The sequence below is a fragment of the Oncorhynchus gorbuscha genome, linkage group LG09, assembly GCF_021184085.1.
Source record: "Oncorhynchus gorbuscha isolate QuinsamMale2020 ecotype Even-year linkage group LG09, OgorEven_v1.0, whole genome shotgun sequence".
Classification (NCBI taxonomy): Eukaryota; Metazoa; Chordata; class Actinopteri; order Salmoniformes; family Salmonidae; genus Oncorhynchus; species Oncorhynchus gorbuscha.
Genome location: NC_060181.1, coordinates 6,536,762 through 6,553,537, shown reverse-complemented (window position 1 = coordinate 6,553,537; position 16,776 = coordinate 6,536,762). Strand labels below are relative to the sequence as shown.

The 16,776-nt window shown below is 45.1% G+C and overlaps 1 protein-coding gene across 1 annotated transcript in view; it reads left to right on the top strand.

Annotated features, from left to right (window-relative positions):
• Positions 1-11,870: 11,870 nt before the first annotated feature.
• LOC124043137 (sodium-dependent lysophosphatidylcholine symporter 1-B-like) overlaps positions 11,871-16,776 on the top strand; it is a 61,195-nt gene continuing 56,289 nt past the window's right edge. Inside the window, exon 1 of the mRNA XM_046361363.1 lies at positions 11,871-12,088. Within this exon, the coding sequence (XP_046217319.1) occupies positions 11,996-12,088 (93 nt within the window). The 5' untranslated portion in view covers positions 11,871-11,995. The remainder of the gene's footprint in view (positions 12,089-16,776) is intronic.

Genomic DNA, 16,776 nt, shown 5'->3' with positions numbered 1-16,776 from the left:
AAGCAGTGTGAACAGACAACACAGAGTTACACATGGAATAATCCATAATCCAATTATATAGTAGAAAAATCTATATACAGCATGTATAGTAGAGACACTGGGGTGCAAAGGAGCAAGATAAATAAATAAATACAGTATGGGGTAGTTGGATGGGCTATTTCCAGATGAGCTATGTACAGGTACAGTGATCTGTGAGCTGCTCTGACAGCTGGTGCTTAAAGCTAGTGAGGGAGATGTGGGTCTCCAGCTTCAGAGATTTTTGCAGTTCGTTCCAGTAATTGGCAGCAGAGAACTGGAAAGAGAGGCGGCCAAAGGAAGAATTGACTTGGGGTGACCAGTGAGATACACCTACTGGAGCGCGTGCTACGTGTGGGTGCTGCTATCGTGACCAGTGAGCTGAGATAAGGCAGGGCTTTACCAAGCAGAGACTTGTAGATGACCTGGAGCCAGTGGGTTTGGCGAGGAGTATGAAGTGAGGGCCAGCCAACGAGAGCAAGCAGGTTGCAGTGGTGGGTAGTATATGGGGCTTTGGTGATTAAAAAGGAATGGCACTGTGATTGACTGCATCCAATTTGTTGAGAAGAGTGTTGGAGGCTATTTTGTAAATTACATCGCTGAAGTCAAGGATCGGTAGGATAGTCAGTTTTACGAGGGTATGTTTGGCAGCATGAGAGAAGGATGCTTTGTTGCAAAATAGGAAGCCGATTCTAGATTTAATTTTGGATTGGAAATGTTTAATGTGAGTCTGGAAGGAGAATTTACAGTCTAACCAGACACCTAGGTATTTGTAGTTGTTCACATATTCTAAGTCAGAACCGTCCAGAGTAGTGATGCTGGACGGGCGGACAGGTGCGGGCAGCGATCGGTTGAAGAGCCTGCATTTAGTTTTACTTGCATTTAAGAGCAGTTGGAGGCCACGGAAGGAGAGTTGTATGGCATTGAAGCTCATCTGGAGGTTAGTTAACACAGTGTCTAACGAAGGGCCAGAGGTATACAGAATTCCTAGCTAGCGTCCAGATTGCCTAGCCCGGCTGATATGCAGGGGTCCAGATTGCCTAGCCCGGCTGATATGTAGGGGTCCAGATTGCCTAGCCCGGCTGATATGTAGGGGTCCAGATTGCCTAGCCCGGCTGATATGTAGGGGTCCAGATTGCCTAGCCCGGCTGATATGTAGGGGTCCAGATTGCCTAGCCCGGCTGATATGTAGGGGTCCAGATTGCCTAGCCCGGCTGATATGTAGGGGTCCAGATTGCCTAGCCCGGCTGATATGTAGGGGTCCAGATTTTGCAGCTCTTTCAGAACATCAGCTATCTGGATTTGGGTGAAGGAGTAGGGGGAGGTTTTGGGCGAGTTGCTGTGGGGAGCGCAGGGCTTTATGACAGGAGTAGGGGTAGCCAGGTTGAAAGCATGGCCAGCCGTAGAAAAATGCTTCTTGAAATTCTTAATTATAGTGGATTTATCGGTAGTGATTGTGCTTCCTAGCCTCGGTGCAGTGGGCAGCTGGGAGGAGATGCTCTTTATTCTCTATGGACTTTACAGTGTCCCAGAACATTTTGGAGTTTGTGCTACAGGATGCAAATTTCTGTTTGAAAAAGCTAGCCTTAGCTTTCCTAACTGCCTGTGTATATTGGTTCATAACTTCCCTAAAAAGTTGCATATCGTGGGGGCTATTCGATGCTAATGCAGAACACCACAGGATGTTTTTGTGCTGGTCAAGGGCAGACAGGTCTGGAGTGAACCAAGGGCTGTATCTGTTCCTGGTTCTAAAGTTCTTGAATGGAGCATGCTTATTTATTAAGATGGTGAGGAAGGCACTTTTAAAGAATAACCAGGCATCCTCTACTGTCAGGATGAGGTCAATGTCATTCCAGGACACACGGGGAGAATATAGCCCAAGGGTCACAAGTCCATACGGACACGCCATTCCTCTAATGTAAACACAGTGACATCATTAACTTCAGAAGCTGTTGTGTACAGTGATTTGTGTCTCAACAACTCTAAGTACATTGACGGGACTGATGGACTTTGACACCCATCAGCTGAGATTTCTAAACAAGCCATGTATGTGTTTATGCGTGCATGCGCGTGTGCCCGCAGCAGCTGATTGGCCACTGAGGACAGTCACTTGAACTTGAGCCTAGAGGTAATTTCAGTCCAAATTAGAGAACCAGATGAACAAGATCAGATGAACAGGATCAGACAGTGGAAGAGTTTTCCTATGTACAGAAAGCTGTGACCTTTACCACCAATACTCTGGATTCAATCAATACTTAAAGTCCCAGTGCAGTTAAATAAATACTGTGAAAATGATAATGCCCTTTTAGTTTAAAGAGCTGTTTGAAAAGCCTCCCTGAAATTCCAGCCCCGTTGTGGTTGGATGGCGTTTTGGCCTGCCCGGTGACATCACCAAGTGGTAAATTGGTTAATGGACCAATAAGAAAGAGAGTTCCAAAGCTCTCTGCCAATAACAGCTACTTTTCAGTTGTCCCCTCCCCCCTCAGACCCCTCCCAGACCGTCCTAGCAAACTTATTGCTTGAGAAAATCACTCTTCGCTAAGAAGATTTTAATTTTTGTTGTCGCCCATTTTAAATTGAAAACAATCACAATAAGATATTTCATTGTTACCCACAAATTATTTGATATGAGAGGTATTAGGAATCAAAACAATATGAGATTAACATTAAGCAAGACAGTGGAACTAAGCTCATGAAGCGCATTTATAAAGTTATATTCTCAAAGAATCAAATGAACATTCATATCATTCATGTAAAATACATAAAATGTTTTTTCTCAGGCTTTGTATGAAGTCACAGTATTGTGCTGGATTGTTGCAGAACATGTGCAGTGGATCTGGCAGCAAGCATCACACCCATTGGTCAATTATACTGAAGCTCTTACCACTGCCTTCCTGGTCACTACTGTGTGTTGACAATGGTATGGAACCACCAGTTCTGATATGATCATTTACGGAGTCCAAATCACTAACACCCGTCTGTCACTGATTCCCTTACCTGTGAGTTGTAAACCTCCATGCAGCTCAATAGATGCTATGGACGAGGGGTCTCCAACCCTGTTCCTGGAGAGCTACTCTCCTGTAGGTTTTAACTCCAACCCTGTTCCTGGAGAGCTACTCTCCTGTAGGTTTTAACTCCAACCCTGTTCCTGGAGAGCTACTCTCCTGTAGGTTTTAACTCCAACCCTGTTCCTGGAGAGCTACTCTCCTGTAGGTTTTAACTCCAACCCTGTTCCTGGAGAGCTACTCTTCTGTAGGTTTTAACTCCAACCCTGTTCCTGGAGAGCTACTCTCCTGTAGGTTTTAACTCCAACCCTGTTCCTGGAGAGCTACTCTTCTGTAGGTTTTAACTCCAACCCTGTTCCTGGAGAGAGACCCTCCTGTAGGTTTTAACTCCAACCCTGTTCCTGGAGAGAGACCCTCCTGTAGGTTTTAACTCCAACCCAGAGCCCTATTCCCTATATAGTGCACTACTTTAGACCAGAGCCCTATATAGTACACTACTTTAGACCAGAGCCCTATTCCCTATATAGTACATTACTTTAGACCAGAGCCCTATTCCCTATATAGTACATTACTTTAGACCAGAACCCTATTCCCTATATAGTACATTACTTTAGACCAGAGCCCTATTCCCTATATAGTACATTACTTTAGACCAGAGCCCTATTCCCTATATAGTACACTACTTTAGACCAGAGTCCTATTCCCTATATAGTACAATACTTTAGACCAGGGCCCTTCTGACCATGGGGATAGGGTTTTATATAGAACATTCCTTTAGAACATGGGGATATGGTTCTATGTAGCTATTGTGTTTGAAATAATCACAACAAATATGCAAATAAAAACATGATGCAATATAGAACAGAATTTAAAACAGAACTTCATGATTCATTGAGATAGGTCGGGGAACCCTGTCTTTACGGTTGGCCAACTCCCAAATCAACACACATAGTCCGCCCCAGAACATATTCAGCCAGTAGAAAGCAGTTATTTCTGGATCATGTGGGAATGTGTCAACTTTAGACTCATTTTTGAAAGGTGTCCGTTTTTTTCACAGACAGATGGATATAGGTAATCAATCAATATTGAATCTGTAATTCAGCCAGTCTGTCCAGTGTTTCTAAGTCTTGGTGATTACTGGCGCAGCGAAAGGCAAGAGTTGCTCCCTGTCTGCCACTTCTGGAGAGTTCTTCGAGGACACATTGTTACTGCCAAATAACTCCCCTAGAAAACAGTTAGAGTAGAGAACAGTCTGTGTTTGTGTGTCTGTGTGCCTAAATATGTGTGTGTGTGTGTGTGTGTGTGTGTGTGTGTGTGTGTGTGTGTGTGTGTGTGTGTGTGTGTGTGTGTGTGTGTGTGTGTGTGTGTGTGTGTGTGTGTGTGTGTGTGTGTGTGTGTGTGAGAGTGTGCGTGTGTGTGTGTCTGTGTGTGTGTGTGTGTTTATGTGTGAGTGTGTGCGTGTGTGTGTGTCTGTGTGTGTGTGTGTCTGTGTGTGTGTGTGTTTATGTGTGAGTGTGTGGGTGTGTGTGTGTGTCTGTGTGTGTGTGTGTGTGTCTGTGTGTGTGTGTGTGTTTATGTGTGAGTGTGTGGGTGTGTGTGTGTCTGTGTGTGTGCGTGTCTGTGTGTGTTTATGTGTGTGTTGGTGTGTGTGTGCGTGCGTGCGTGCGTGTGTCCTTGCATATGCGCGTGCATTTGCTGTGTTGCATCTCTCCAACCCAAGTCAATAGTACATCCCCCGGCGGCTTATACTACTATATTATACTAGATCCACCATGTTAAAGTAGTTTACATAAACGTTCTCTCACACACACACACACACACACACACACACACACACACACACACACACACACACACACACACACACACACACACACACACACACACACACACACACACACACACACACACACTGTAATGTCAGCCAGCTCCTTGAAGAGAGAAGTTAATTCGTAAATGAACAGAAACTCATGCTAACAGACAATATCATACACATTCTCTAAGTTAAGGCTAAGTTAAACTTTTGAGAGCAGAAGTTCCTACCTATCCTTACAATCTATTGGTAGGCAGGTAGCCTAGTAGTTAGAGGAAGGGAGCCTAGTGGTTAGAGGCAGGGAGCCTAGTGGTTGGTTAGAGGCAGGTAGCCTAGTGGTTAGAGGCAGGTAGCCTAGTGGTTAGAGGCAGGTAACCTAGTGGTTAGAGGCAGGTAGCCTAGTGGTTAGAGGCAGGTAGCCTAGTGGTTAGAGGCAGGTAGCCTAGTGGTTAGAGGCAGCGTAGCCTAGTGGTTAGAGGCAGGTAACCTAGTGGTTAGAGGCAGGTAGCCTAGTGGTTAGAGGCAGGTAGCCTAGTGGTTAGAGGTAGGTAACCTAGTGGTTAGAGGCAGGTAGCCTAGTGGTTAGAGGCAGGTAGCCTAGTGGTTAGAGGCAGGTAGCCTAGTGGTTAGAGGCAGGTAACCTAGTGGTTAGAGGCAGGTAGCCTAGTGGTTAGAGGCAGCTAGCCTAGTGGTTAGAGGCAGGTAACCTAGTGGTTAGAGGCAGGTAGCCTAGTGGTTAGAGGCAGGTAGCCTAGTGGTTAGAGGCAGCGTAGCCTAGTGGTTAGAGGCAGGTAACCTAGTGGTTAGAGGCAGGGAGCCTAGTGGTTAGAGGCAGGGAGCCTAGTGGTTAGAGGAAGGGAGCCTAGTCGTTAGAGCGTTGGACTAGTAACCGAAAGGTCGCATGACAGAATCCCCGAGCTGACAAATCTGTCGTTCTGCCCCTGAACAAGGCAGCTGTCATTGAAAATAAGAATTTGTTCTTTAACTGACTTGCCTAGTTAAATAAAAGTAATACAATTAAACAGCTTCAACATCATGACATGTCTACCCAGGCACACAGACCTTTAATAATCTTGAGGATATGTTGTTCTGGTGAACACGATGCTGCAGATTGAATACTAAATAAAAGTGCATTCGTAAAGTAGTCAGATCACCTTGAATTTATCCATAGTTTGATACGTTACAGACTTATTCTAAAATGTATTACATATATTCCCCCCCCCCACCCCCTCATTCATCTACACAATACCCCATAATGACATTACTCAGTACTTTGTTGAAGCATATATTCCCCCCCCCCACCCCCTCATTCATCTACACAATACCCCATAATGACATTACTCAGTACTTTGTTGAAGCATATATTTGTGTAGATGAATGAGGGGGTCATTTATCTACACAATACCCCATAATGACAAAAAAAAAACTGGTTTTTATTTTTAAGTATTCAAACCCTTTACTCAGTACTTTGTTGAAGCACCTTTGGCAGTGATTGCACTCTCGAGTCTTCTTGGGTATGACGCTACAAGCTTGGCACATCTGTATTTGGGGAGTTTCTCCCATTATTCTCTGCAGATCTTATCGAGCTCTGTCAGGTTGGATGGGGAGCGTCGCCGCACAGCTATTTTCCAGTCTCTACAGAGATGTTCGATCGGGTTCAAGTCCGGCCTCTGGCTGGGCCACTCAAGGACATTCACAGACTTGTCCTGAAGCCACTCCTGCGTTGTCTTGGCTGTGTGCTTAGGGTCATTGTCCTGTTGGAATGTCAACCTTGGCTCCAGTCTAAGGTCCTGAGTGCTCTGGAGTAGGTTTTCAACAAGGATCTCTCTGTACTCTGCTCCATTCATCTTTCCCTCGATCCTGACTAGTCTCCCAGTCCCTGCCACTGAAAAACATCCCCACAGCATGATGCTGCCACCACCATGCGTCACCATAGGGATGGTGCCATGTTTCTTCCAGAAGTGATGCTTGGCATTCACGCCAAAGAGTTTCATCAGTCACCTCCCTGACCGAGGCCCTTCTCCTCTGATTGCTCAGTTTGGCCGGGCGGCCAGCTCTAGGAAGAGTCTTGGTGGTTCCAAACTTCTTCCATTTGAGAATGATGGAGACCCCTGTGTTCTTGGGGATCGTCAATGCTGCAGAAATGTTTTGGTACCCTTCCCCAGATCTGTGCCTCGACACAATCCTGTCTCAGAGGTCTACAGACAATTCCTTTGACCTCATGGCTTGGTTTTCACTCTGACATAAAACTGCCAACTGTGGGACCTTATATGGACAGGTGTGTGCCTTTCCAAATCATGACCAACCAGTTGAATTTACCACAGGTGGACTCCGATCAAGTTGTAGAAATTCTCAAGGATAATCAATTGAAACAGGATGCACCTGAGCTTAATTTTGAGTATCATAGGAAAGGGTCGGAATACTTATATAAAAAAGGTATTTCTCTTTTTTATTTCTATAAATTTGCAAACATTTCTAAAAACCTGTTTTTCCCATTGTCATCATGGGATATTGTGTGTAGATTGATAAGGAAAAAAATCAATATAATCCATTTTTAATAAGGCTGTAACTGTAAGTCAAGAGGTTTGAATACTTTCCAAATGCACTGTAGATGATATTTCAACATGGCTTCCCTTGCAAGCTTTTGCAACATTGTTATCAAATGTATTGCAACTTTACCGAAAGATCAGAAACAGTATGGGACTATATGGCCCAGTCTGACTCTGGGACTATATGGTCCAGTCTGACTCTGGGACTATATGGTCCAGTCTGACTCTGGGACTATATGGTCCAGTCTGACTCTGGGACGATATGGCCCAGTCTGACTCTGGGACTATATGGCCAGTCTGACTCTGGGACGATATGGTCCAGTCTGACTCTGGGACTATATGGTCCAGTCTGACTCTGGGACTATATGGTCCAGTCTGACTCTGGGACTATATGGTCCAGTCTGACTCTGGGACTATATGGTCCAGTCTGACTCTGGGACTATATGGCCCAGTCTGACTCTGGGACTATATGGTCCAGTCTGACTCTGGGACTATATGGTCCAGTCTGACTCTGGGACTATATGGTCCAGTCTGACTCTGGGACTATATGGTCCAGTCTGACTCTGGGACTATATGGTCCAGTCTGACTCTGGGACGATATGGTCCAGTCTGACTCTGGGACTATATGGTCCAGTCTCACTCTGGAACTATATGGTCCATTCTGACTCTGGGACTATATGGTCCATTCTGACTCTGGGACTATTTCGCCCAGTCTGACTCTGGGAATATATGGCCCAGTCTGACTCTGGGACTATATGGTCCAGTCTGACTCTGGGACTATATGGTCCAGTCTGACTCTGGGACTATTTGGTCCAGTCTGACTCTGGGACTACATGGTCCAGTCTGACTCTGGGACTATATGGCCCAGTCTGACTCTGGGACTATATGGTCCAGTCTGACTCTGGGACTATATGGTCCAGTCTGACTCTGGGACTATATGGTCCAGTCTGACTCTGGGACGATATCCAGTCTGACTCTGGGACTGGGGGACTATTTGGTCCAGTCTGACTCTGGGATGATATGGTCCAGTCTGACTCTGGGACTATATGGTCCAGTCTGACTCTGGGACTATATGGTCCAGTCTGACTCTGGGACTATATGGTCCAGTCTGACTCTGGGACTATATGGCCCAGTCTGACTCTGGGACTATATGGCCCAGTCTGACTCTGGGACTATATGGCCCAGTCTGACTCTGGGACTATATGGCCCAGTCTGACTCTGGGACTATATGGTCCAGTCTGACTCTGGGACTACATGGTTTTCAACTGGGTTCAAGCAAATTTGAAATCATTTAAAATACTTGATCTGTGCTTGATTGAGCTTGCCTGGTTTTGTGGACCAATTGAATGTCCCCAAAAGACTGTCAACCTCTTGTACTCGATGCAGGCCAGAGCCAATGCTAAAATATTTCAAATAGTACTTGAACCCATGGTCTGATATGGTCTGATTCTGCCTGAACTTGAGTGTAGAGTTGGCGTTACAGAGGTCAGTGACAAGTTGTTCACCAGGGCAAAGGAATTTCTGTTCATTTATGGATGAACTACTCTCTCCAAGAAGCTGGCTGACATTACAGTGTGTGTGTGTGTGTGTGTGAATATCAAATTAAATCAAAATATGTGTGTGTGTGTGTGTAGGCATAGTGTATGAGTGTGTGTGTGTGTGTGTGCGTGTTTGTGTGTGTGTGAATATCAAATTAAATCAAAATATGTGTGTGTGTGTAGGCATAGTGTATGAGTTTGTGTGTGTGTGTGTGTGTGTGTGTGTGTGTGTGTGTGTGTGTGTGTGTGTGTGTGTGTGTGTGTGTGTGTGTGTGTGTGTGTGTGTGTGTGTGTGTGTGTGTGTGTGTGTGTGTGTGTGAACTACATTACTCTCCACGTGGCCCTCCGTGATCCTCAGTAACACACAGTCCAATGTTCAAAGTCACGGTGTTTGAGTCACAGGAGGCTGCTGAGAGGAGGACAGGCTCATAACAATGGCTGGATTGGAGCGTTGAGAACGTCATCAGACACAATGAAACCATATGTGTTGGATACGATTCCATTCCAGCCATTAATATGAGCCTGTCCTCCTCATTGAAGGTGTCACCAGCTGCCTGTGGTGTGTGTCATTTTTTAAAATATATTTTTTTTAACCTTCATTTAACTAGGCAAGTCAGTTAAGAACAAATTATTATTCTACAATGACGGCCTATCCCCGGCCAAACCCCTCTCCTAAGCAGGATGACGCTGGACCAATTGTGCACCGCCCTATGAGACTCCTGATATAATGGTTAGAATTATTCAAACTTTTATCACACACACACACACAACCCTTTTATCACACACACACACACAACCCTTTTATCACACACACACACACAACCCTTTTGTCCCGGTTGTGATGAAGCCCGGGATCGAACCAAATTAAATCAATTAAAATGTATTTGTCACATGCGCCGAATACAACAGGTGTAGGTAGACCTTACAGTGAATTTCTTACTTACAAACCCTTAACCAACAATGCAGTTTTAAGAAAAATACCCACAAAAATATAACCAGCGTCTGTAGTGATGCCTCTATCACTGACATTCAGTGCCTTAGACCACAAGCACCAGTCGGGAGCCTTACTAGTGTATATGTGCATAGCTAGGAAACATACCCTTCACATCATAACCAGTTGCCACTGACCATTAACAAATAGAACGTTTACCTGCACACAGAATCACAAGGCTGTATGCAGCTCACCATCTACTTGCTCTACTGCAGATGTGGAATGTCCACGAAAACATCAACGTTGCTGTATAGTTTACAGTTTGTATTAGGCCACACCCCGGGGTACCTGGTATCTCTGGTTCGTAGTGTGTAGTTGTATGTAGTGATCTTTTGAGATGACCTATTTGCTATATCTTAAAACACACGTACATGTTTTACATTACCAGGATAAATGTGTTAAAACGGACAAACATTTCAGTCCATGTCCATTGGAAACTATGTGTTTGATGTATTTGATACCATTTCACCAATTTTTGGGGGCGGCAGGTAGCGTAGTGGTTAGAGTGTTGGACTAGTAACCAGCAGGTAGCGTAGTGGTTAGAGTGTTGGACTAGTAACCAGCAGGTAGCGTAGTGGTTAGAGTGTTGGACTAGTAACCAGCAGGTAGCGTAGTGGTTAGAGTGTTGGACTAGTAACCAGCAGGTAGCGTAGTGGTTAGAGTGTTGGATTAGTAACCAGCAGGTAGCGTAGTGGTTAGAGCGTTGGACTAGTAACCAGCAAGTAGCGTAGTGGTTAGAGTGTTGGACTAGTAACCAGCAGGTAGCGTAGTGGTTAGAGTGTTGGACTAGTAACCAGCAGGTAGCGTAGTGGTTAGAGTGTTGGACTAGTAACCAGCAGGTTAGAGTGTTGGACTAGTAACCAGCAGGTAGCGTAGTGGTTAGAGTGTTGGACTAGTAACCAGCAGGTAGCGTAGTGGTTAGAGTGTTGGATTAGTAACCAGCAGGTAGCGTAGTGGTTAGAGCGTTGGACTAGTAACCAGCAAGTAGCGTAGTGGTTAGAGTGTTGGACTAGTAACCAGCAGGTAGCGTAGTGGTTAGAGTGTTGGACTAGTAACCGAGCTGACAAGTTAAAAAACATTGGATGTTCTGCTCCTGAAAAAGGCAGTTAACCCACTGTTAGGCTGTCCTTGTAAATAAGAATATGTTCTTAAACTGACATGCCTCGTTAAATAAAGGTTATATTTAATAAACAATTCTGCTCCAGTCATTAGCACGAGCCTGTCCTCCCCATTTAAGGTGCCACCAACCTCCTGTGTTACACAATCTATAAACAGTATGATAATATTTCCTTAACTTCTAATATCTGAGATATCTACTGCAGCCCTCATCCTCCACATTACAACCCCCGTTCTGCCAGTCACCTACCGTTAAAGGTCCCCAAAGCTCACACATCCCTGGGTCCCTTTTCTGTTCAGTGCAGCCCTCGACTGGAACGAGCTGCAACAAACACTGAAACTGGACAGTTTTATCTCATCTTTTCGTTCAAAGACTCAATCATGGACACTCTTACTGACAGTTGTGGCTGCTTTGCGTGATGTATTGTTGTCTCTAACTTCTTGCCATTTGTTCTGTTGTCTGTGGCCAATTATGTCTGTACCATGTTTTGTGTTGCAACCATGTTGTTGTTGTCATGTTGCTACCACGCTGTGTTGTTGTCTTTAGGTCTCTCTTTATGTAGTGTTGCGTTGTAATCTCTTATCGTGATGTGTTTTGTCCTATATTTTTATTTAATATATTTTTAATCTAATCCGCCGTCCCCGCAGGAGTCCTTTTGGTAGGTCGTCATTTGTAAATAGGAATTTGTTCTTTAACTGACTTGCCTCGTTAAATAAAGGTTACATAAATTCCATATTAAAACTTGGTCTGAGTCTCCACCAGCTTTGTGGGCGGGGTTAAAACTTACTGACCGGTAAGGGGCGGGGTCCTACTGCTACATCATGGCCCACTCCTCGTCGTAAACTTTCACATGTGTAGTCTGAACGGATCTCACAAGGTGTAACCGATTTGTGTTTTAAGACGACGTTTACATTTTTTTTGTAAGTATAATATTTGTTTTTCAAACAGTTATTTATCCGTAAAAGTGATGGCAAAAGGAGAAGGCGCCGATCAATATTCCAACAATAGTTTATTAACGAATAAACCGATCAACCCAGATGTGGTCAAATTAGCTGGGAAGGTAAGTTGATTTAATGTATAGTTTTATGAACAACAATATTAGCAGTAAATGTGTATGCATGAATGTACATCCTGAACTAAACTGGAGAGGAAGACGGCTTTGATTGAACAGCGATTCCAAAGAGATGGAAGTTTTGTCAACATTCTCACGTCTTAACTTTTTATAAGTCGAGCCTAATCAATTAGTCTAGTTATTTATGATAAACTATAAGCAGTTTTATTTCCACCGGCTTTGATGACAGCAGCCACCACGTTTCAATTACATTCCGCAAGGCGAGCACCAAACCTCGTCCTGTCTTCCCTTTATTCATTGAAAATTCATTGTAAATTATTAGCTATAGCTATTTACGGCAAGGATGCTTTTTTTTTGCTTTGAAAAACCTATTGAGAATAGCGTGGGTTATATAAGTGATTTGAAATAGCTATGCGGTTTAGGCAATTCAAATATATATATTAGACTTTACGTCCGTCCCCTCGGATATATATGAATTGTAATGTGGCTTTTGGGGGCTGGAAACATATAGGAGTAGTCTACGCCGTGTCAGAGGAGCGTCTTGCTCGATGTAGCAAACACAAGCAGCGAGGCTACGTGTCATTTCACCCGGGCTGGAGCTGTGATTTCTTCTAAAGTTTGAATGAGCGCTTCCATGCTTGATTTTGGTGTATACTAGAGATGTGAATCGTAAAAAAGTTTGGGATCCTTAACGTTAAGAAAAATGCCTAACCGATAGTTGTGTAATGATGTTAGTGCAATAATGCAAGTTATCAACTATCTTCAAACTGCACGCAGAAATAAACTCTTCTTTCCTGGTCGGAATGAATTGTCTTATCCTCCTAAACTGGTTCAAGGTTGGGTGGTGTTGGACCGATGGGGTGCTTGTCTGGTGCCTTTTTGACCAGCTTGTCTGGTGCCTTTTTGACCAGCTTGTCTGGTGCCTTTTTGACCAGCTTGTCTGGTGCCTTTTTGACCAGCTTGTCTGGTGCCTCTTTGACCAGCTTGTCTGGTGCCTCTTTGACCAGCCTGTCTGGTGCCTCTTTGACCAGCCTGTCTGGTGCCTCTTTGACCAGCCTGTCTGGTGCCTCTTTGACCAGCCTGTCTGGTGCCTCTTTGACCAGCCTGTCTGGTGCCTCTTTGACCAGCTTGTCTGGTGCCTCTTTGACCAGCTTGTCTGGTGCCTCTTTGACCAGCTTTTGATGCTTGTCGAAACATTTTATTTACACTTCGATCTGCCAGAGATCACACTGACAAGAGTAGGCTACACACATCTGAAAACGAAGGTATAACTGCAGGACACGGCATGAGACTTAAGTTGAGGCACTCGCAGCTCAATTAATTTCCGCCTAATCTCTATAGGCCACTTGAAGCCTACGCACTGATAGACAGTGTCTCCGTGAAGAGATTGGGAGTTGACAGTGCGCAACACATCGCATCCTCGGTCTATATTCTCCTTGTCAGACTTATTTTTCTTGTCCTGGCCAATTGTTAAGGTCGAGCCCTGGGTTAAGGTCGAGCCCTGGGTTAAGGTCGAGCCCTGGGTTAAGGTCGAGCCCTGGGTTAAGGTCGAGCCCTGGGTTAAGGTCGAGCCCTGGGTTAAGGTCGAGCCCTGGGTTAAGGCCGAGCCCTGGGTTAAGGCTGAGCCCTGGGTTAAGGCCGAGGCCTGGATTATTGCACACTCTTTTCTAGAGGTTGATTGCACAGGAATGTTTAGCTGTTGCAGTACAAGTTTGATGACCATGTTCTGCAGTTTCCAATTCATTTAACTCCTTTACAAGTGTAGGCCCACATTCCAGACAGGTTTGTTAACCCAGACCCTGCGTGTCCCCAGGCGCTCTCATTTGTTGTCTTCTGTAACCGTAAAAGCCTTGCATATGTTAATATCAGAAGCCTCCTCAAGTTTGTTTTACTCAGTGCTTTAGTACACTCTGCCAACCCTGATGTCCTTGCCTTGTCTGAATCCTGGCTCAGGAAGGACACCAAAAATTCTGAGATTTACATCTCCAACTACAACATGTTCCATCAAGGTAGAACTGCCAAAGGGGGAGGAGTTAGCCTGCAAAGTTCTGTTATACTTTCCAGGTCTATGCCCAAACAGTTTGAGATTCTAATTTTAAAAATGAATCTCTCCAGAAATAAGTCTCTCACTGTTGCTGCCTGTTATAGACCCCCCCCCCCGCCCCCATCTATCTTCAGAGTTCGTTCTGTTAGGTGACCAAAATTGGGATATGCTTAACACCCCAGCAGTCCTACAATCTAAGCTAGATGCCCTCAAACTCACACAAATTATCAAGGAACCCACCAGGTATAACCCTAAATCTACAAACATGGGCACTCTCCTAGATTTTATCCTGACCAACTTTCCCTCCAAATACTGACTCATTGCCTGCATCCGCTATGGGTCTGCAGTCAAACGACCAGCCATCAGCGCTGTCAACCGCACCCTAAACTTCTGCGAGCAGGCCTTTCTAATCGACCTTGCCTGGGTATCCTGAAAGGATATTGACCTCATCCCGTCAGTCGAGGATGTCTGGTCGTTCTTTAAAAGTAATTTCCTCACCATCTTATAAGCATGCCCCTTTCTAAAAATGTAGGACTAAGAACAGATATAGCCCTTGGTTCACTCCAGACCTGACTGGCCTCGTCCAGCACAAAAACTTCCTGTGGCTGACTGCACTAGCATTGAATTGTCCCAGCGATATGCAACTTTTCAGGAAAGTCAGGAACCAATACACACAGTCAGTCAGGAAAGCAAAGGCCAGCTTTTTCAAACAGAAATGTGCATCCTGTAGCTCTAACTCCAAAATGTTTTGGGACACTGTGAAGTCCATGGAGAATAAGAGCACCTCCTCCCAGCTGCCCACTGCACTGAGGCTAGGTAACACTGTCACCACCGATAAATCCACGATAATCGAGAATTTCAATAAGCATTTATCTACGGCTGGCCATGCTTTCCTCCTGGCTACCCCAACCCCGGCCAACAGCTCCGCACCCCTGCAGCTACTTGCCCAAGCCTCCCCAGCTTCTCCTTCACCCAAATCCAGATAGCTGATGTTCTGAAAGCGCTGCAAAACCTGGACCCGTACAAATCAGCTGGGCTAGACAATCTGGACACTCTCTTTCTGAAATTATCCGCCGCCATTGTTGCAACCCCTATTACCAGTCTGTTCAACCTTTTTTTTCGTATCGTCCGAGATCCCTAAAGATTGGAAAGCTGCCGTGGTCAAACTGTTACAGACCTATATCCATCCTGCCCTGCCTTTCAAATACCGAGTCAATAAACCGATCCCTGACCATCTCGAATCCCACCGTACCTTCTCCACTGTGCAATCTGGTTTCCGAGCCGGTCACGGGTGCACCTCAGCCACGCTCAAGGTACTAAACAATATCAGAATCGCCATCAATAAAAGACAATACTGTTCAGCTGTGTTCATCGACTTGGCCAAGGCTTTCAACTCTGTCAATCATCGTATTCTTATCGGCAGACTCAACAGCCTTGGTTTCTCAAATGACTGCCTCGCCTGGTTCACCAACTACTTCTCAGAGTTCAGTGTGTCAAATTGGAGGGCCTGTTGTCCGGACCTCTGGCTGTCTCTATGGGGGTACCACGGGGTTCAATTATCAGGCCGACTCTTTTCTCTGTATATAATCAACAATGTCGCTCTTGCTGCGGGTGATTCCCTGATCCACCTCTACACAGACGATACCATTCTGTATACATCTGGCCCTTCTTTGAATACTTTGTTAACAAACCTCCAAATGAGCTTCAATGCTAGTAAAACTAAATGCGTGCTTTTCAACCGTTCCATGCCCAACCGACGATCCTCACTACTCTGGACGGTTCCGACTAAGAATATGTGGACAACTACAAATACCTAGATGTCTGGCTAGACTGTGAACTCTCCTTCCAGACTCGTATTAAAGTCTGTGTGCCAGACAGACAGGTTTGATATGGGTAATGTGTAGGGTAGCAGTCCTAATAAGTCTGTGTGCCAGACAGACCGGTTTGATCAAATCAAATCAAATGTATTTATATAGCCCTTCGTACATCAGCTGATATCTCAAAGTGCTGTACAGAAACCCAGCCTAAAACCCCAAACAGCAAACAATGCAGGTGTAAAAGCATATGGGTGATGTGTAGGGTAGCAGTCCTAATAAGTCTGTGTGCCAGACAGACCGGTTTGATATGGGTGATGTGTAGGGTAGCAGTCCTAATAAGTCTGTGTGCCAGACAGACAGGTTTGATATGGGTAATGTGTAGGGTAGCTAATAAGTCCTAATAAGTCTGTTGGGAAATGCACGTCATGGGTTGACACAGTTTTGGTTTCGAAAGATTCAACCTTGTCTAACAGTATGACTTTAGACTGTCCCCTTGCCCATACCCGGGCACGAACCAGGGACCCTCTGCACACATCAACAGTCTCACCCTCGAAGGATCGTTTACCCATCGCTCCATAAAAGCCGCGGCCCTTGCAGAGCAAGGGGAACCACTACTTCAAGGTCTCAGAGCAAGTGACGTCACCGATTTTTGAGACGCTATTTAGCGCGCACAACCACTAAGTAGCTAGCCGTTCCACATCCGTTACACTTGTGCAATACCATCAGTGTTTGACCTGAATTAAAACCTAGTGTTTGGCCAGTTATTGTATATTGTCAGTGAGTCAGTCCACAACACTGTGAAAGATGCCTTAATG